At 46.8% G+C, this 19,476-nt stretch overlaps 2 protein-coding genes across 13 annotated transcripts in view; one reads left to right on the top strand and one right to left on the bottom strand.

Moving 5' to 3' along the window:
• Window positions 1-119: 119 nt before the first annotated feature.
• Window positions 120-1,275, top strand: Tomm6 (translocase of outer mitochondrial membrane 6). 2 transcript variants are annotated; one of them, XM_070023779.1, is made up of 3 exons: window positions 120-332; window positions 710-810; window positions 1,035-1,275. In XM_070023779.1, the coding sequence occupies exons 1-2, from the start codon at window positions 205-207 to the stop codon at window positions 804-806; spliced, it is 225 nt and encodes a 74-aa protein (XP_069879880.1). In that variant the 5' UTR covers window positions 120-204; the 3' UTR covers window positions 807-810; window positions 1,035-1,275. The 2 variants fall into 2 exon arrangements, with proteins under 2 accessions (XP_069879880.1, XP_069879879.1); XM_070023778.1 differs by having other exon boundaries at window positions 710-814.
• Window positions 1,276-5,119: 3,844 nt separating this feature from the next.
• Window positions 5,120-19,476, bottom strand: part of Usp49 (ubiquitin specific peptidase 49) — a 69,911-nt gene continuing 55,554 nt past the window's right edge. For 6 of the 11 annotated variants that reach the window (XM_070023752.1, XM_070023751.1, XM_070023750.1 and 3 more), the window contains 5 exons: window positions 16,743-18,113; window positions 15,011-15,215; window positions 10,250-10,358; window positions 9,547-9,752; window positions 5,120-8,541 (listed from right to left, as the gene is read on the bottom strand). In XM_070023752.1, coding sequence (XP_069879853.1) covers window positions 8,351-8,541; window positions 9,547-9,752; window positions 10,250-10,358; window positions 15,011-15,215; window positions 16,743-18,086 — 2,055 coding nt within the window. In that variant the 5' untranslated portion in view covers window positions 18,087-18,113 and the 3' untranslated portion in view covers window positions 5,120-8,350. The remainder of the gene's footprint in view (window positions 8,542-9,546; window positions 9,753-10,249; window positions 10,359-15,010; window positions 15,216-16,742; window positions 18,114-19,476) is intronic. The other 5 variants (XM_070023758.1, XM_070023757.1, XM_070023756.1 and 2 more) reach the window with 5 other exon arrangements.

Here is a 19,476-nt window from a genome sequence, read left to right as displayed (position 1 = left end):
CTGGGGCGGCCACACCCCCAGCACGTGGCTCCGGAACGACCGAACCAAGTACTCAGCACCGCTAACGGTGGCATGCCGCGGAACCGAGCGTCGCAGCACCCTCCCTCCCCGCCCCCTAGCCGGACGCCGGAAGTGCCGGACCGGAAGTTGCGCGATCGCCGGCGCTAGACGGCCCGGGCCTGTGCGGAGGCTGCGAGTCCGGTGATGGCTTCCAGCGGGGTGGCGGTGAGCGCAGCCGGCCCGGCAAATGAAGCCCCCGAGATTCCAGACAACGTGGGAGACTGGCTCCGGGGCGTCTACCGCTTTGCCACCGATAGGAATGACTTTCGGAGGTAACCGAGCCCGGGTCGGGCCCTGCGCCCGCGGGGATTTGGACCTTGACAACGCTGCGGCCCCCTTCGCGGCTCTCAGTGCTCCAGGCCGAGGCCCTTGACTGGGACCTGTCACGTGGCTATCTTTGTAGAATGTCGCTTTCACCTGGGGACCGGGAGAAGGAGGCACGAACATACAAACAGGCTTCCCGGCCCCAGGCGAGTGCATACCTGGCCTTTGCCTTTGGTCCCGCTCTCCTTAGACCCAGAAGCCAACTCCACATTCCCCCGTGGGTGTTGAACAGCGGTCCACGTAGTCATTTATCAGCGCCTCGGTGACTAGAGGTGGGGATGCACGTGAGCGCAGGTTTAACGAAATACGTTCGTTCTCTATCCAGGAACTTGATCCTCAATTTGGGACTATTTGCTGCGGGAGTTTGGCTGGCCAGGAATTTGAGTGACATTGATCTAATGGCACCTCAGCCAGGAGTATAACCAAGTAGGTAAGCATTTAACCACCTCTCTACGTGGGGAGTTCTAGAGACTGAGAGAAGCAGCAAGTGATTTGTATCAACGATTCACAAAATACAAGAGACAATGCAAAAGCCTTGGCGGTTCCTACTTGTGCAATACTAGATGTGCAAGGATTTAAATGTGTTTCCATGTCTATTTTTTTCCTAATGTTATTTTCCCTTTCTAATGCCACCTGTTATTTGATTGCAGACAATCGGAATTCCTGTGCTCTACCCAAACTTTCCAAAACAATAGTTTATGACCACCACAAGATAATGCTTGATGGCAGCTGAAGTTTCTCCTTCCTTTTCTAACACTGAAGTGTTGCCTTGGTTCTGTAAAAGTTCTGTACATAGTTGTGATGTTTCTGCAGGGAAGTGATCTTTGTTCATGTCCTAAAGGATTAAGATTGGTGTTATAACAAGTATTTGAAATAAAGACTGTACACAGAGACAGCTCTTTTATTCTTTTAATAAGAAACTTCTGCTTACAAAAACAAGGTGTAAAAAGTCGAGATTTACAAAAATCATAAAAACATGATTTATATTTCACACTTGACAGGAACAAGCCCCAGACATGGAATGTAAGAGGTGGTTTGCCTCATTGTAAAAGAAATAGAAACTGCAACCACCCACTACATATTGACACTCACATTACATGAAGCTTATTCTTAGGAATTTCCTTTGTTGAGCCATTTGGTGTTGCATAGCATTTTAGTGCACCAGGTGGGTTTTCCAGGCACCTGGGAGGCATTGTTGGAACAGAATGAGGTTTGGTGGTAGAACAAGGGCAGATACATTAGGTGGAGGCAAGGGGTAGCAAGCCTTGGCAGTGGGCACAATGACACTGCTGAGCAGCTGCTTGCTTCCTTTACAGAGAACTTGATGGGCATCCATCCTAAAATTCATGCTAGTGTCACTGTCAGGGGTTCTTTGGAAATGGAAAATGTACAGAACTGGCATGGAAAGACTACGTAGCCATAAAGAGGTGGAGCTGGTCCTTAATGGAAAGTTTTTCCTAGTGGGTTTACTCTCCTGGACATTTTTAGAAATATATGTCAAGTCTCCTGTGGGCCTGGCATAAGATTAAGGGAAACAGGAGAAGGGTGTCACTACTAGAGTTAGAGATGCCTACCATGATCTTTCTGGCATAATCTTTACTAAAGCTGTTTGAGGGCTGGAGGTATAGTTCAGTGGTAGAACATGTGCTTTTGCATGCATGAGGACCTGGGTCTGATCCCCAGCACCAAAAAGAAAAAGCTGTTTGAGGACTTTTTTTTCTACATTGAAACAAAGAGTTCCTAGCCTCTTGTGAACATTCATCAGATATATCCTATCTGGTAGGAACACATTGTAAGCATGTGTAAATTGAGACCTGGGGGCAGGTTTGATATGAAAACAAGACCCTTTAGAGTCTATACTGGGATCACAGATGCTCTGAGAAGTATATGTATTACTGATTATTAAGGTGAGGGAGAGTCATGAATGTGCAAGCAAAGCTTTAGGTTTGAAACCTCATCCCTCACAGGGGTGACTAGGAGGAAAAATTTAAGCCATAGCATAGATGCAAAACCCCATCAGACCTAGATCAAGACCTGCTAAGATAAAAAAAAAAATTACCAGCACCTTCTTTCTGTTCTTTATAAGAATACAGTCTTAGATCCTTAAAGTTTATTACCTGCTGTGCTCATATTTGAGAATCCAGCAGAATTTTTGCAGCTTCCAAAAGCACAATTCAGAATTTAATGTTTAGCGTCAAATAATTGTGTTTACAGTTGATTGGCTTGTGGGGGGGGGGGGACGGGGAGTGTGGGTGTGTGTGGTGGTGGTGGGGTTGGTTGTAGGGCTTGAACTGTGGGCCTGAGTGCTGTCCCTCAGCTCTTCAGCCCAAGGCCAGCGCTCCACCACTTGACAGCGTCACTTCTGGTTTTCTGGTGGTCTATTGGAGATAAGAGTATCACAGAGTTTCCTGCCCGGCCTGGCTTTGAAACCACGATCCTCAGATCTCAGCCTCCTGAGTAGCTAGGATTATAGGCATGAGCCACCAGCGCTTGGCTTTTTTCGTTGATTAGCTTTTAGTTGATTGGTTGCAGTGGTGTTCACTATTCAAATAAGAATTTAGTAAAGGGGCTGGGAAGGTGGCTCAGTGGTAGAGCACTTGCCTTGCATGTATGAGGCCCTGGGTTTGATTCCTCAGCGCCACATAAGCAAAAAGAAATAAGCCGGAAGTTGCGCTGTGGCTCAAGTGGTAGAGCGCTAGCCTTGAGCTGAAGAGCTGAGGGACAGCGCTCAGGCCCCATGACCGGACCCCCCCCCCCAAAAAAAAAAGAATTTAGTAAACAAAGCTACCAACTCTATAATTCCCAGAAGTCTGAGGGACAGTCATTAGAATGACAGGGCTGGCTTCTGTCACTGCCAACAGCATATTCCCCAAGGGAAGTGAACTTTAGATCTTGTCACTTTTCAGCACTAATTAATATATAGTGCTCCCAAAATCTTTTAATTAGATCTTATTCTTTACAATGCTAGTGTGGAAACTATGGCCTCAAGCATGCTAGATGAGCACTGCCACTGAGCCACATTCCTAGCAGGTAGATGGCCTAAGCATAGAAAATATGTCTGAAAAAACGACTGCTTGTATCATTGCTACAGCTGCTCTGGTATCTTTAGAACATGTGTAGGTTGAACAAGTACACAGTGATTAAGTCTAGTCCTAGTTAAGAGAACATCCTAAATGTAAGATATAAATGCAGTCCTATTTCCAAAGGTGTCTTTAGGCTGAGATCTGAGGGCTGAGGTTCAGAGCCAGCCTGGGCAGACAAATCTGAGACTCTTATCTACACTGCTAGAGGCGGTGTGGCTCAAGTGGTAGAGTGCTAATGCAAAACCTGAGTGATGGGGCTGGGAAGGTGGCTCAGTGGTAGAGCGCTTGCCTTGCATGCATGAGGCCCTGGGTTTGATTCCTCAGCACCACGTAAGCAAAAAGGAAAAAGCTGGAAGTGGCGCTGTGGCTCAAGTGTTAGAGCGCTAGCCTTGAGCTGAAGAGCTGAGGGACAGCGCCCAGGCCCAGAGTTCAGGCCCCACGACCGGACCAAAAAAAACAAAAAACCTGAGTGAGAACTGGAGTTCAAGCCCCAGTACTGGCATGGGGTGGGGGTGGGGGAAAGGGGGGCTGGAAGAGTGAACCACTAGAAAGAGGAATACTTAACTGGTAAAAAACTAAGTGGACTGGGCTGAGAATGTGGCTTAGCAATAGAGTGCTATCCTTGAGCAAAAGAAGCTCTCAGGGCTCAGAGAGAGTGTCCAGGCCCTGAGTTCAAGCCCCAGGACTGGCAAAAAACCAAACAAACACAAAAAGCTAAGTGGCCATCGAAGTTTTACCTCAGAGACTGAACTCTTCACCTATTTAGTCCAATTAACTAGGCTGAGAGACCCAGTTATGGAGTGTGCTTTAATGGAGAGCCTTTAAATGTCCTTCAGTGAAATCTCATGAGCTCAGCAGAAACCTTAGGTTGTAGTAAGAATAACAGGCTGGGAAGAGCCCCAAGTACTCAGTCCTATTGAAAGTCAGCACCCGCAGAAAACAGGATGGCACTGGGACGGGGCCTCTGGCACCATTCCCTTTGCAGGTTATCTACAGGTTCACATGCAAGGGATTGTTTTCTATACTGCTTCCTGATACTTGGTGCGAAAGAACTTCAGCATTGACAAGCATACATACCATTTTGAGAGGAACCATTTTTGTTTTGCCTCCACCAGTTTGCCCAGCATCAGTTTTGATAAAAGCCTTTTCTGATCATTGTGCTCTCCCAACCAACTTAGCAACCCTTCCACTCATACGCTATAACCAGACGGATTCAGTACACATTTAGGAAGAGCCATTCGGACTTTTCCTGCCCAACAAGGCCAGAGTGAACATTAGTGACATACAAGAAGTAGCAAATAAAATGGCAAATCTAGTCATTCACTTGATGAAACATCACAGACACAGGCAGTTCAGACACTACAAGAAGACTTAGAACTTGCTGGTAAGAGTAATATTCATTCATACCTACCATATGAAATGCTTTTAAGAAATGTGACACCAAATGTCCTTTAAACACTACAGAGATCCATTTGCCATTTTAAATAACAAGGAATCCTTTCCCTTAATCTTTCTCATGCAAACCATAATTGAGTACAAGGCACCAAATTTTATGAATTGTATAAAATTAGTTCACAAAGCTTTATCAGTAAGTAATACAAACTCCCTCTCCCTCCACCACCCTTGTCCCACCCCATCCCCTCATTCTCCAACCAAGTTTTCACTGCACCTCTGTGGCCCTCTCCTGGCTTAGTTTGCTGGGGCACGCCCTCTGCTGGTCAGCTCGCACCAGCCGTTCTTCTCGCAACTTGGATGGAGCTATATGCACAGCCAGAGTAGGGAGCTCATACAATCATTGACTCTAGAAGCCTTGCCATTAGAAACAAAAATAAAACTCTGCTATTGAGTCCATAGGACACATTAACACTTCTACAGCTTTCAATTTTGTTCATGACATTTTAAGAGACATTTGGAAATTCATTCCAGTGTGGCACTTGCCTCCCCTTCCCAATCTCAGCCCAAGAGGGGCTAGATCAAAGCTGGCAAGAGGTGGGCCTACCATTTCATAAGACCTTCCATTCCTGGCCACTGAGGGCCTTCCTAAGCATTTCTGCACTAGTATGGATTGATAGTCTTAGAGGCAAACACAGGTTTGAGGGGCAGGCTAGACTGAGGTAAGAAATCTTTGAGGGCCAGAGTGCATTCATCTTGGCTGGCTACAGAAGCAAGTAAACAGGCCAGCCAAATACAAAGCGTTCCTTAAAGTCTCAACTACTTGCCTGGGAGAGAAGCAGCTCCAGAAAGAAGGGCAGGAGACCATGGGCGTGACCAGGCAGCAGTGCTCAACTTCCACCTGTCTTTATTCTCTGCTCTGTAGAACATTTCAATAAGTGAGAATGTATAAATAATGAAAGGAAGAGGAACATTCTTTCCTTACAACCTTGACATACACAGTAGAGAACTCTTGTCGTAAAAATCTCCCCGAATAGCACCTTCCTACATGTGCAGTGCTGCTGCCTCTGGTACCTGAGGGCTTCCTGACTGCAGAGGGTACCTTCACGACAGTGGACATACTGATGCTTATTTCTATTCCAACTAATTTTAAGTAACTATTAATTTGATAACATGGCTCAGCTAAATTAGCATTCCTTTTAATTTTACAAAATCCTTAATCTACTGATATGATTTGAAGATTAAAATTTAAGCTTTTTACGTTCCATTACATTTTTGTGGTTTAAGTATTTCCCTGTAGACAGCAAAGATGAATTCTCTATCTTTTTTTTTTTTTTTGTCTGTCGTGGGGCTTGAACTCTGGGCTTGGGCACTGTCCCTGTGCTCTTCAGCTCAAGGCAAGCACTCTACCACTTGAGCCACAGTGCCACTTCTGGTTTTCTGGTGGTTTTTATTGGAGATAAGAGTCTCACGGAGTTTCCTGCCCAGGCTGGCTTTGAACTGCGATCCTCAGATCTCAGCCTCCTTAGTAGTAGGATTACAGGCATGAGCCACCAGCGCCCAGCTTGAATTCTCTATCTTAAAGTTCTCTTTCTAGTATTTAGTAAACTGATTCCAGGTGAGGTGCCATTCTGTTTCCTTTCCTTTTAATTCTCACTTTTTAAAAAGTTCTCACTTTTTAGATAAGGTCTCACTATGTAACTCATGCTGACCTTGAACTCACAATCTTTCTGCCTTCCAAGTGCTTGGATTACAAGTGTGTGCCACCACACCTGGAGAGTTTATTGTTAATGGCTTTCCAACTGCCCTAATAAGTGATCACCTGTTATGCCAACTTAGAAATGTGGACCTCAGGAGCACAGCTTCCTATCAGAGGCTGGCAGCATGGGCAGCTGGAACACTTTAAAACAGTGTCCAGGAGGGTAAGCCCAGACAGGCAACCATCACCCAGAGAAGCCTGCAGTAGATACTATAAACCAAACAGCATAAAAATGCCATACGCTCTCGCTTCCAAATAAAAGCTAAATATTATAGAAACCTCACAGTGTTGGAAAAAGCAAGTTCAATTTAAAACATAGTCACTCCATCCTGATCAGGGTAAGCCACTTTCTGTCTGGGTCTCTTCATGTCTCAGTGCTCTCTGGCAGGTCCTAGGGAAGAGTTTATTGCAAATGATGTAAACAGCAAATGCTACAGGTGCCTGGGAAATGTGGCTCATCAAAATTGCTAATGCTAGAACCCTCCTCCTTCAGCCCTGCCCTTCTTGTGTCTATTCTACCCAGACTCCTCCACATCTACTCCCTTCAAGCACTTCTACCTGTATTGAAGCATTAACAAATTTAGTGAGCATGCATGGGGGGGAGGGGTGCATGGGGCTCACTGCACAGCCACTGCAATGAGCCTGGGCTTTGCCCTCACTGCCCTCAGTGATGCGCTACAAAGTGGGGTGGCGCTGACGGGAAGGGCTTGTTTGGGCATCATTGAAAAATGGACCCAATCAAGTACTACAGTAAAGGACAGGGCCCTCTTGCTGGCTTTCATGATGGACTGGGGACAGGTCGATAAAGCCACAGTAGAGTAGCAGACTGGGAAGGGAACAGGCCAGGGCCTTCAACAATAGATAGGCACATAGGAATGGAGTCTAAGCAATGTCCAGGCCCTTGGGAGCACCAATACCTTAGCTCTCTGGGTGCAGGAGAGAAGCTACATGCCACAGCAAGGGGAGAGCAGGGAGCAGACATTCAGAAAAGGCCTCCCACCCTCACTGCACCTTGAGGAAGCCTCAGACAATGAACCACAGACTAGCTGAAAGCAAAACACAAGCTTGCCCTAGACCTGAAGCAGGGATCTGCTACACGCTGGGAGAGCCAGTGCCTTTGGCTCAGCATACAACAAAGAACATGTTCAAGTCTGCTTATATGAACTGTGCCTGCACTGAAAGGAAGTGTGGAATGGTTAGATGACAGCCCAGCCAGGGAGGGCATTGCCCGTGGAAACTCCATGCATCTCTTCCTACTCTTCAACTGCTACCCTCTAAAAAGGAACCATCCCATCCCGCAAGCTGCTGGCCCAGCACCCCTCTTCACAGGCTCTGTCCAGTACTGCTCATATGGAGAGCATTTTTCTGGTGCTATGAGGAGGTCCTGACTAGTAGGGGCCTCATGTAATGGACAGAGGCCATGGACATTCTCCTGGCTGGCTTGCCAACACACGTCCACCCCTTCCTCTACCCAGATCCTCATCATATGCAGAGCAATGATGGAAGTCTCCATAGAAGTTACTCCTTTTGGTGTTTTATGAAAGGAGGGAATTTCCAAATGCATTCAACACAAAGTGACTACAAATTTTGACAGGACAGGAATCACTTCTACTCTAGACTCAGTGAGGCAAACCTAGTAATCTGCTCTTGTAGTAGGCCTTATTTCCTATGAGAGGAAAGATGTGTGGACATCAATAGAGTCAAAGCAAGGCAGTCTTTATACGCCTCCCAGTCAGGGGAATGTCTGTGGTCTGCCTTCATCCTTGTTGCTGGACTGCACCTGAGCTCGGAGTTGGGGTTCTGAGAGTCTTGCATTTCCCTGCACTGTTCTTTGAGTGTAAAAAAGAATGTAGGCCTGGGTTTTGCACACTTCCTCCACACTGCATACATTCAGCTTTGAGTCATTGCAGTGAACCCAAAAACCTAGGAAACCAAAGGAGAGAAAGAGAGAAAATAACTACCCAATTTATATTTCTAGTCAGCTTCAGAACCAGGAGATGAAAAAGGGGAGAGAGGAGCACAGGAGATTGCTGCACGTTGACCACTGAGGAGGGAAAGGACAAGTGAAGGAAACCAGGCTCCTCATCATAATCACTGGCTTCTGCCCCACCAAACCTGACAACAAAGACTGCTTATAGTATCAACTCAGTGTAATTTCCATCCTCATCTTACTGGGCTTTTTCATTGTCCATTATAACGGCCACAAAGACAGCCAGGATATAAGGGACTAAGCTATGAGGAGAGGTGGAGAAAACGGAAATAGCAGGGAGAGGTAATGGGAACTAGAGGATAAGAGAGGTAGCTGTTGGCTTCCCCAAGGGCTGAAGGGTTCAAGATCAGGGCACTGCTGGAAAGCCACCTGCCATTCATCTGTCTCAAGGCAGTAGGTGGGAGGCTCCACCCTGGGACAAGGGCTGTAAACTCCTCTGGAGGGGCCCCGGCATCCCTCCACACCCCAGAGTAAGGGAGGTGGTCAGTCAGGACACAGAAAGGACTCCGTGATAGTCCTCATCTTTATGGCAAGCAAGGCTAGTGCAATTTGCAGCATGCCTCCATGAGTTTGCACAGGTGCTACTGGTCATTCATAACTGAGGAGGAAGCTGAGAATGCCGAAGTATACAACCACAGGGATGGGGAAATGATTAATAACCAGTGCTGCTGACAACTCTACACTTCAACACTGAGCAGGCATGGATCTAATAAACACTTTACCTGAGCCAGTTCCTTTTAATTCTTAGAACCACATTATGTGGTTACTTGGTATATATCCCAAACTGGAAACCAACATTCATAATTATTTTCACTGGATCTGAATGTACATAACTTCCCTCTAGGTGACCCAGGGCATAGAAATAAAAGGAAAGCATAAAATGTGAACACACCAACCCTTTTCCGTGTCCCCCACCCCACAGAGTAAAGCGCACGCACCTCCCTCTGTGTTGTAGCAATAGGCTGTGTAGTGTCCTGAGCCAAACCCTTTCCCGTGATGCATGACCACTGCGGAGAGATCATAGGCAAAGGTCTCTTTGTCAAGAGAGGAGAGCATGTCCCTGCAGCAGTAAGGTTCCATGGTTAATACCTGGTCAAAGGCGACATGGACCCCAATCTTCTCTCGATGATTACGGCCAGACCACCTAGAATGTGACAGAAACTTCTTACTAGTTAAGACTGGCACATGTGAGCAGAAGGAGAGTTAGGTAAAACAGGGAACCAAGTAAACTCGACCTTTCAGTTCTGGTTTTCCCATTAATAAAATGGAAATACCCAATGCATTTGTTGTGAATTTTCTATAAAATATTCAAACCTAGAAATCCATAAGCCGGCAATCAGTTTATATCACTGCCTGCCAACTTCTCACAAATTATACTTCATCCTAAAGATAAATCTACATGGCCAAAGCACAGCTAGAAGAGTTTAGGCGCAGACATCAGTACAGGCATGAAACAGACCCACAGAGCAAAGCCCAGTCTGCTGGCTCTAGTACTGATTTGCCCATTTTTCGGTGTGAACCATTCAGTCTCCATGGAAAGCTCCAAATCTCAAGAGCAGATTTCTCCTCCCAACACAAGAGGCCTTTGCGGCAGCTATTCCCATAGCTCACAGCCATCTGGAAGTCCCCGTAGAAGCTCACCTGAATCTCTTAAGGTGCAGCCGGAGGACCTGAGGTAGTCTGTAGATCATTAACTGCTTTCTAGCTTCACTCAGAACAAGGGGTTTTGGATTGGACTTTCGTCGTTTGCCTACACGGTTTGGGAAGGCATAAGACATAGGTTGTGAGGTGTCTTATTTTTTTCATAGTTATGACAGAAACAGTGGCTGGGGCAGGGAGGGCTTGCCTAGTGAGGCCTTGAATTCAAACCCCAACCCTGTCACCTATCATCAGAAAAGAGGGCTGGTTCAGTTGTAAGATGCATCCCTTTGCCAGGCACCAGTGCCTCATGCCTATACCTTAGCTACTCAGGAGGCTGAGATCTGAGGATCATGGTTCCAAGCCAGCCTGGGCAGAAATGTCTGTGAGACTTATCTCCAATAAACGTCTCAGAAAAAGCTGGCAGTGGCAATGTGGCTCATAGCCTTGAGCACAAAGATGCTCAGGGACAGCACCCAGGCCCTGAGTTCAAGCCTAGGATGGGAGGGGGGCAGGTGGAGGGGCGGGGAGGCAGCGCATCCTTTTGCTCTTCCCAGTTTCCTAGAATGTTTTTGGGAACCTGAGGTAACCTTGAGTGGGAACAGAAGCTCTGCAGTACAACAGGACAATAAAACAGAAAGGAGTCGGGGTCCTGAAGAGCATGCCCCCACCCTTCCAGCCCCTGAATGCCCTCCAGACTTCTACTTAACAGAAAAATACAAATATATCTCACTCTAACTCGCAACAAGCAACCAAATCAAATCCTCATATATTTACTGTCAAATTTTTGCTAAAAACAAGTGTGTTGTTGGTATGGGCTCGGGTTGGTGCACTCCAGATGTCCTGATTTATTGATGGTAGTATAATGGATGATTACTCCAACAGTTTGCAGGCAAAGCAGCCTAGGCCAGGGTTCTATGTCTGTATAGATCCCACTTAAATTGTGAGGCCCTGTGATATAATTTACAAAGCGTTAGGCCTAACTCTAGTTCCTCCTCCCAGCTATGGTGTACTAAATGATAAGTTATTAAAAAATCTGAACCTCAATTCCCTTCACCAATAAATGGAGAGTAATGCACATATTCAATACTCAGGACTAAAGGACTGTGAGAGGGGGCTGCACTAACAAGGAGGATGAAAGAATAGGAATGAAGTAGATCATTTCCATGTATGAAAGTGGAACAACAAAATGTACTGAAATTGATTTAGGAAGTGGGTAAGACAAAATGTAGAAAGGGTGTGACACTGACTAGAATACATAGTATACATGTATAGAAATATAGTTCCCTCCTTGCATAATTAATGTATGCTAATTAAAGCAACAAGATATTTAAACAAAATTCAGCATGGTTTGCATGCAACATATACAAATATTTAGAAAAGAAACCTTGGTTGTTTTTATGCCATACTTTTTTTTTTTTTTTTGTCAGTCGTGGAGCTTTAATTCTGTGCCTGGGTGCTGTACCTGAGCATTTTAGCTCAAGGTTACCACTCTACCACTTGAGCCACAGTGCCACTTCCAGTTTTCTGGTGGTTTATTGGTGATCAGATGAGTCTCATGGGCATTCCTGCCTGGGCTGGCTTTGAACCAAGATCCTCAAATTTCAGCATCCTGAGTAGCTGGGATTACACGGATGAGCCACCAGCACCCAGCAGCCAGGTTTTTTAAACCTGCTTCTTAGAAAAAAGTGTTACTCCTGGACATATGGGAAAGGCTGGTAGCCTAGACAAGTTCATTCAGTCCGACACAGAAGCTGTGTTCTTGACACTAATTTTGTTTCTAAAGGGAAAAGGTAGTGAGGTGCTTGTGGCTCATGTCAGGCTACTCAGGAGGCCAAGGTCTGAGATCTAAGAATTGCAGTTCGAAGCCAACCCAGGCTGGAAAGTCTATGAGACTCTGATCTCCAATTAATTACCAAAAAGCTGTGAGTCTTGAAGAAAGCTCAGGGACAGCACCCACCCAGTGTTCAAGTCCCAAAACTGGAACAAAAAAAGAGGGGGGGGAGCAGGGAATGCATTTCTAATATTTAGCAAATAAACAATGGGAAAAAAGTTTTCTTTCGTTCCCATCACAAGCCTCTATAATTAATCATTTACTGATAATCAAAGAGGTAAATGGTTAAAAATATACAATTAGTGGTCCACTGAGATGCCTGTTCATTCAACCATTGCTATCATGGTCTCAGTGTATGATGGATATAGCCACTAATTCCAAGTCTCTTCTGATGATTTGTCACAGCCTTCTATGACAACAGAAGGTGGAGGTGTCACTGCTCATGGCAGACTGCATCATGAGTATGCAGCCAGCATGCAATCTGAACAGGTGGGGACAGGAGCGTTAGAGAGGAGTCCTGTTTTCCATTTCCAGGATTTCTGAAAATCATTTCAGCTGTTTGGGAACCTGGCAGTGACTGGCACGGCCAGCAGAGGGAGTGTATGAGCCCAGATGAAAATAATGTATAACCCAGGCTTTGTTTTCCTTAAATGAAATTCACAAAAGAAAAGGGATTACTGGTTCAATTGAGATTGATCAGTTTTGTCCTGGTGTGATTAAGGTGGACGCAGAGAGGCAGAAGACAAGACATTCCAAAACATCACATGCAATAGATCAGTGCAGCCCATCCCCTCACCACAGCTTTCCTTCCCTGCCATTATTTGCACCTGCTTAAAGCAATCCTGAGGAGTTGGCACACAGGGTAACTGAAAAAAACAAGCCTTAACTGTAAAACCAAGTAAGAGTTATTTCTTGCCTAATTTGTCATATCCAAGAATAACAAAATTGTTAATATATTTTTGTTCCTTGCAAGAGAAAGGCTTTATGAATTACTGTTTTAAAAAAATAGGTTTGGTTGGGCCCTGATGGCTCATACCTATAATTCTAGCTACTGAGGAGGCTGAGATCTGAGAATGGTGGTTTAAAGCCAGTGCAGGTAGGAAAGTACATGAGACTATTATCTCCAATAAATTACTCAGAAAAAGCCGGAAGTAGCACTGTGTCAAGTGGTAGAGCGCTAGCCTTGAGCACAAAGAGGCTCAGGAACAGTACCTAAGCCTGGAGTTCAAGCCCCAGGATGGACCCCCCGACAAGAAAAAAATTGCTCTAATAAAACAATTTTTTCTTTTTTCTTTTTCTTTCTTTCTTTTTTTTTTTTTTTTTGGCAGTACTGGGGTTTGAACTCAGGGCCACTTGAGCTGCACATCCAGTCTTGTTTTTTGCTGGTTACTTTAGAAGATATCTATTGAATTGTTTTTTGCCTGGCCTGGCCTTGAACTGTAATCCTCCAGATCTCAGACTCTTAAGTAGCAAGGATCACAGATGAGAGCTACCATCCCTGGGGTTACTCCAATTTAACTCATCTAGGTATCTCAAAATGGAGCAGCAGGACAGGTAAATTTATACTTAGTCAAGTATAACATTTTAATTTTATGCACAGTAGGATTACAAGTGTGAGCCACTGGCACCTGGCCAATATTTCAGCTTTTAAGATGGCAAAAATATATAAAGTGGGGGCTGGGAATTTAGCCTAGTGGTAGGAGTGCTTGCCTAGCATGCATGAAGCCCTGGGTTCAATTCCTCAGCACCACATAAACAGAAAAGGCCAGAAGTGGCACTGTGGCTCAACTGGTAGAGTGCTAGCCTTGAGCTGAAGAGCTGAGGGACAGCACCCAGGCCCAGAGTTCAGGCCCAAGACTGATACACACACAAAAAAAGATATAAAGTATGATTTTTTTGGGTCCTGATTCTTCATAGGTAAGTTTCCTACAATTTAGTATTTTTTAATGTGCAAAAATACTTTGAAATGTTAATGTATTAAGATTTTTGATTGGTCATGGGATTTGAACTCAGGGCCTGGGTACTGTCCCTGACCCCTTTTGTTCAAGGCTAGAACTCTACCACTTGAGCCACAACACCACTTCCTGTTTTTTCTGTGTATGTAGTACTGAGGAATTGAACCCAGGGCAGCATGCATTCTAGGCAAGCACTGAACCACTAGGCCACATTCCTAGCCTAAGTTTATGTCTTTAGTTTCCAAATGTTTGTATGCCATAAAAACTAAATATGTGCTTCTACATTTTTGCCCTGCATTTCTTCTGAGCAGGCTGGGTTAGCAGAAGCATCAAGTGTTAGTAGACAGAAGAAACTACATAAGATGCCCAGGGGAACCTAATTTAAAATTAAGGAAATAATACAGAAATACTTCTCTATGACTTTCTGTGAAGTGCCAGCCTTGCAAGCATGTGAGAGAAAACGAAACACAGAAAGTGTCTTTGAAACTGCCACTGAGCACCTTGAGATCTGCTGCCTTGCTCCTGCTGTAGCAATTGTTAGCATCACTTCTGCAGTTATAACATCTAGGCTTCTCTGATATCACATCCCTGGAATGAGCCATGTGCATTTGACTACATGGACCTGTAGCACAGTCTGTGTTGTATTGTGAAGTTAAGCACTAATATTCTCAACCCAAAATAAAAAGTGATGTGGGTCAGGAGAGGACAAAGCAGTTCCAACTTTGACCCTCCTCCTTGACTTTGCGGTGGTGGGGATGAACTCAGACCTTGCAGGTAATAAGCACGGTGCCTAACGGAGTGTTCTAAATGAGCTACCACCTGTGCCCTAGATCTTTGTTTGTAAAACAAGTGAGTCTATATTGCTTATTTTCAGAAAATGGGAAAAGCCTTTAAAAGACAACTTAGAAGCACCTTCAAATGACATTCCAGTTGCCCCCCCCTCCCCCTCTGCCCAGTTCTCCACCCAGCACTTACTGTTACACTGGTCACAAGCGTAGATTCTCCCTTCTAGCGCCTCTGTCTCTGTGAACTTGGCCAGCATCTCAGTGAGCAGGCACTCTGTCTGATTCAAAGGGACAAACCCTTTTTCTATGCAGTGATAGCGTTCAGGGAATTCCAGGGACAGATCCCAAAAGGGCTCAATGGTATTGGATTTGTAATTGCATGATACACATGTGACCTAGAATAAAAAGTTTGGTTTGCATATTATCTATAATTTCCATATTTCACACATATAATTTTGCTTGCTTTATAAAAAACATATTACTACCAAAACTAAGTGGATAATTTTCAAAAACCAAAAACCATAGTATTGCCAGGCTTTGGTGGCTCACGCCTATAATCCTAGCTATTCAGAGGCTGAGATCTGAGGATCACAGTTCAAAGCCAGGCCAGGCAGGAAAACCTGAGAGACTCTTATCTCCAATTAACCTCCAAAAAAGCCAAAAATGGAGGTGTGGCTCAAGTGTTAGAGCACTAGCTTTGAACATAAAAGCTCAGGAACAGCATGCTCAGGCCCTTAGTTCAAGACTACTGAAAGGAGGATTGTGGTTTGAAACCAGCCTGGGAAGAAAAATATATTTATGACTCCATCTCCAAAACAACCAGCAAAACATGAGTTGGAGGCATAGTTCAAATGCTAGAGTACCAGCTAAGTAAGCAAAGCTGAGTACCAGGTCTTGAGTTCAAACCCTGGTGCCAGAAAAACACACACACACACACACACACACACACACACACACTCTCTTAAAGAACTGGAGTATTAAAATGTGATACACATTCTAACCATGTGACACTAATTACATATTAGAGAAACCACAGAGACAACATTTCACCCACCAGGTTCCTCTCACAGTGTGCTCTCTACTGCAGGCTGAGCAGCACACACTGCAGGTTAGGGTGGCAGCATGGATGGGGGCAGGTTCTGCTCTCAAGAGCCCCTTAACTTGGCCCTTTCATGCGGCCAACTTGCCTGTTTGCCCTGGCTTCTTGCAGCACCATACCTCAGACTTCCTCACATTTACAACTTTCCCAGATGCACTTCCCATGCTTGAAAAAAAAAAAAAAAGCCTCAATAAACTTTCTCTTCCCAACCTACCAGTCTTTGAAAACTCTAAAAAGTCAAGGTATGAAACGATTGTCTTCAAAGCTGCCTGCCCCTACTTTTAAAATCTATATAAATTTTTTTCTTTCCTCCTGTTTTCGCTAGAAATCTTTGCCTAGGTTACTGCTGGTCACAGATTCAGGAAAGGTGACAGGGTACAGGAAGGAGGCTTGTTTAGACTTTTGGCAGGCGAGCCACACTGCTCCTCCTGTAGGTGATGGAAAAGAATGTCCAACAGCTACTATGGCATCAAGGTAACAGGCAAATTCTGTTCAGTTTCCTAAAAGCGGCTCAAGGATGGGGGATGGCAACAGTGAGTAATTATACAACCGGAATAGTGGGTTATCCATGATTTCATTCACTGAACATACCATGTGTGGCCAGTGAAACCAAAAATCTGTTCAGGAAGGGCAGGCAAGTTCACCAACAAGGCCAACACAGTGTATGGTACAGTGGGCACCCTCAAATATGCATAATCCCCTAAAACGTTTGGCCATACTCATTAGCTGGGCATGTGGGGAGCCATTCACAGGAAGCCAAACTTCCTCCAAGCTTCTTTGATTGTGTTGGGCAGAGCCGGGGCTGGGGTGAGTGTACACTTACCTGACTGAGCAGCTGCCCATGAAATATGGTGTTGACCACCTTTAAGACCTGTTTGGTGAGCTTCCTCTGGGAGAAGGGGATGAGGATCCGGCGCGTGGAGCCCTCGGACTCGAGTTCCTGCTGTACTTTGTGAAGCAACTCGCAGAGAAATTCCTGTGCGTCCTGCTGGTCATAGCCGCGGAAGGCGGGGATGAGGCTCCACACCGAGTGGAGCATCGCGAAGGGCGACACCAGGGCCCACTTCCCAGACCACATGACTCGAAAGAGGGTGTGCAGTTCGTGGCAGAGGGAAATGTGCTTGGAGCTGGGCTCCTTGTTCTGGATGAGCTCCAGGCTCCGGCTGATGGACGCGCCACCGTTCCAGCAGAGGCCCTCCACCCGGTCGCTCCTGGCCGACAGCTGGGTGGCAGAGCTGGCCGGCCTGCCAGGGAGCGGAGCCTTGCCGTTGGTGGCCTGGGGAAAGAGGTGCTCGGTGGTGGAGGGGTCGAGGTTCAGGAAGCACTCCCGGAACTTCTGGAGGTGGCTGAGCACCTGCAGGATGGAGTTCATGTAGCAGGTGTTGCCCAGGTTGCGCAGGCCTGTGACGCCGGGGGCCACGGTGGGCTGGCGGCGAGGCTTGAGCGGGCTGGCGGCGGCGGCGGCGGGGGCGCGGCGGGCAGTGGCCAGGGCGGCGGGCGCGGCGGGCGCGGCGGGGCGGGGCGCGAGCAGAAGCAGGCGCGCGCTCTTGCGCGGGGGCGCGCTGGCCAGCTCCTCCAGCAGCCGCCGCTTCACCTCGCGCCGCCGCTGCCGCGCCGCCTCCTTCTTGCGCTCCAGCACCTCCTCCTGCTGCCGACGCTCCAGCTTGGCCCGGCCCCGCGAGCTCCGGGCGAACCACAGCCGCAGCGTCTTGGCCAGCAGGCGCTGGCGCCGGTACCACAGCGCCGTGAGCATCTGCGGCTGTCCGTGAGGCGCGCGCGGCGGCGGGGGCAGGGCCGCGTCCTCGCCCGAAGCCATGGAGCGCAGCGTCCTCCCGCGCCCGGCCCGGTCCTGCTGGCCCCGCACGGCCAGGAGCGAGCTCCTCAGCAGCTTCAGGTCCCCCTCGGGGTTGTCGTTGAGCACGTAGTCCTTGCACAGGTAGCAGAACACGTAGAGATCCCGGACCTCCATGGCCAGCGGGTGCCCGGTCTCCTGGAAGTGCTTCAGCGCGTGGTCCTCCATGTAGCGGCCGCAGGCCACGTGCGCGCACTTGAGGCACGCCCACACCGACTCGGTGGTGGCGCACTCCAGGCAGCGCCACTTCTGCGGGTTCAGGATGGAGTGGTCCTGGGCGAGCCGTAACCGCCCCACATGTTTGCATCTATCCATGTCTCGCGTAGTCGCCACGCTTTTAACCTGGCACAGCGACCCCCCCAAAAGGAAAAGAATTCTTTAAGCAAAATAGCTTCCCACCGGAGGGGCTGTTGCCATGGGCATTCCAACTTAAGAGCCATTCGTTTTCAACTCAAAATCGGTTCCTTTGAAATCACCCCATTTCCAATTCACAGCTGAGCGCCTTGCACAAAAAGGCACACTCAGGTTGGGCACAAGGTGTTTCCAAGCAGAGACGTAGCACCAGGGAAAGCTAGGCTACAGAAAGCCTTCTGTACATCTCGCTTCCGATGAGCCTCACTTTAAGTAACATGTTTGTCCCTTTGAAAAGAATGTTTACATTTTGTGGAATACGTGGGCATATTTTCATTTTCTTTAGTGAAAGGATAGGTCAGAAAAGAATGAAACAAACCTAACCAGGTAACCCGGTGTACTGTCAACCCTATAATCCTAGCTATGCAAGAGGCAGGAATTGGGAGGATCCCAGTTTGAGTCAAGCCATGACCAAAGTTAGCAACCTCCAAATAGCTGGGAAGGTGGCTTAGTGGTAGAGTGCTTGCCTAGCATGCAGGAAGCCCTGGGTTCGATTCCACAGTCCTTGAGCAAAAGCAGCTCAGGGGCTGTGCCCAAGCCGAGTTCAAGCCCCAGAACTGGTTAAAAAAAAAAAAAGTTAACGATCCCGCTACCAACCCAACAAGCTGAGTGTGGTGGTGCACGACTCTTATCATTCCAATTATGCAGGAAACACAAATGCTCTCCCAGTGTGAATGTAAACTCAAGATACAAAACTCTGCATTTTCAACAAGGGCATAATTCAAACAGTAGTGTAGCTGCCCAGAAAGGGCCTGGACTCAACCTACTGGAATGACAATTGCTGCCAACCATCAGGACAAGATGACAAAAGGAATTAATCTGCTAGATGATATACATGAAAATGTTTTTGTAACCCATGGTAGCACTTTTTCCTTTCTTTTTTTTGGGGGGGGGGGTCCGGTCATGGGGCCTGAACTCTGTCCCTCAGCTCTTCAGCTCAAGGCTAGCGCTCTACCACTTGAGCCACAGCGCCACTTCTGGCTTTTTTCTTTTTGCTTATGTGGTGCTGAGGAATCAAACCCAGGGCCTCATGCATGCAAGGCAAGCGCTCTACCACTAAGCCACTTTCCCAGCCCCGCACTTTTTCCTTTCTAGCATTACTTAATCAGTATTAGTCAGAAAAACCTAATAGTCAACAATTCCGGGGACTGAAGCTAGATAACTATTTTACAATAAACCTTTTTTTTTTTTTTTTTTTTTTTTTTTTGTCAGTCCTGGGACCTGAACGCTGGGCCTGGGTGCTGTCCCTGAGCTCTTCAGCTCAAGGCTAGAGCTCTACCACTTGAACTAAGGC

Source organism: Dipodomys merriami, unplaced genomic scaffold (genome assembly GCF_024711535.1).
Source record: "Dipodomys merriami isolate MVZ:Mamm:240054 unplaced genomic scaffold, mDipMer1.0.p SCAF_16, whole genome shotgun sequence".
NCBI classification, from domain to species: domain Eukaryota; kingdom Metazoa; phylum Chordata; class Mammalia; order Rodentia; family Heteromyidae; genus Dipodomys; species Dipodomys merriami.
The sequence above is the reverse complement of the archived record's forward strand: the minus strand, read 5'-3'. Positions and strand labels throughout refer to the sequence as shown.

Excerpts from the sequence above, each read along its gene's own strand:
- Tomm6 (XM_070023779.1), top strand. The coding sequence starts at position 205 with ATGGCTTCCAGCGGGGTGGCGGTGAGCGCAGCCGGCCCGGCAAATGAA. Across the intron at positions 333-709 it reads GATAGGAATGACTTTCGGAG|GAACTTGATCCTCAATTTGG; the intron begins GTAACCGAGCCC and ends TTCTCTATCCAG.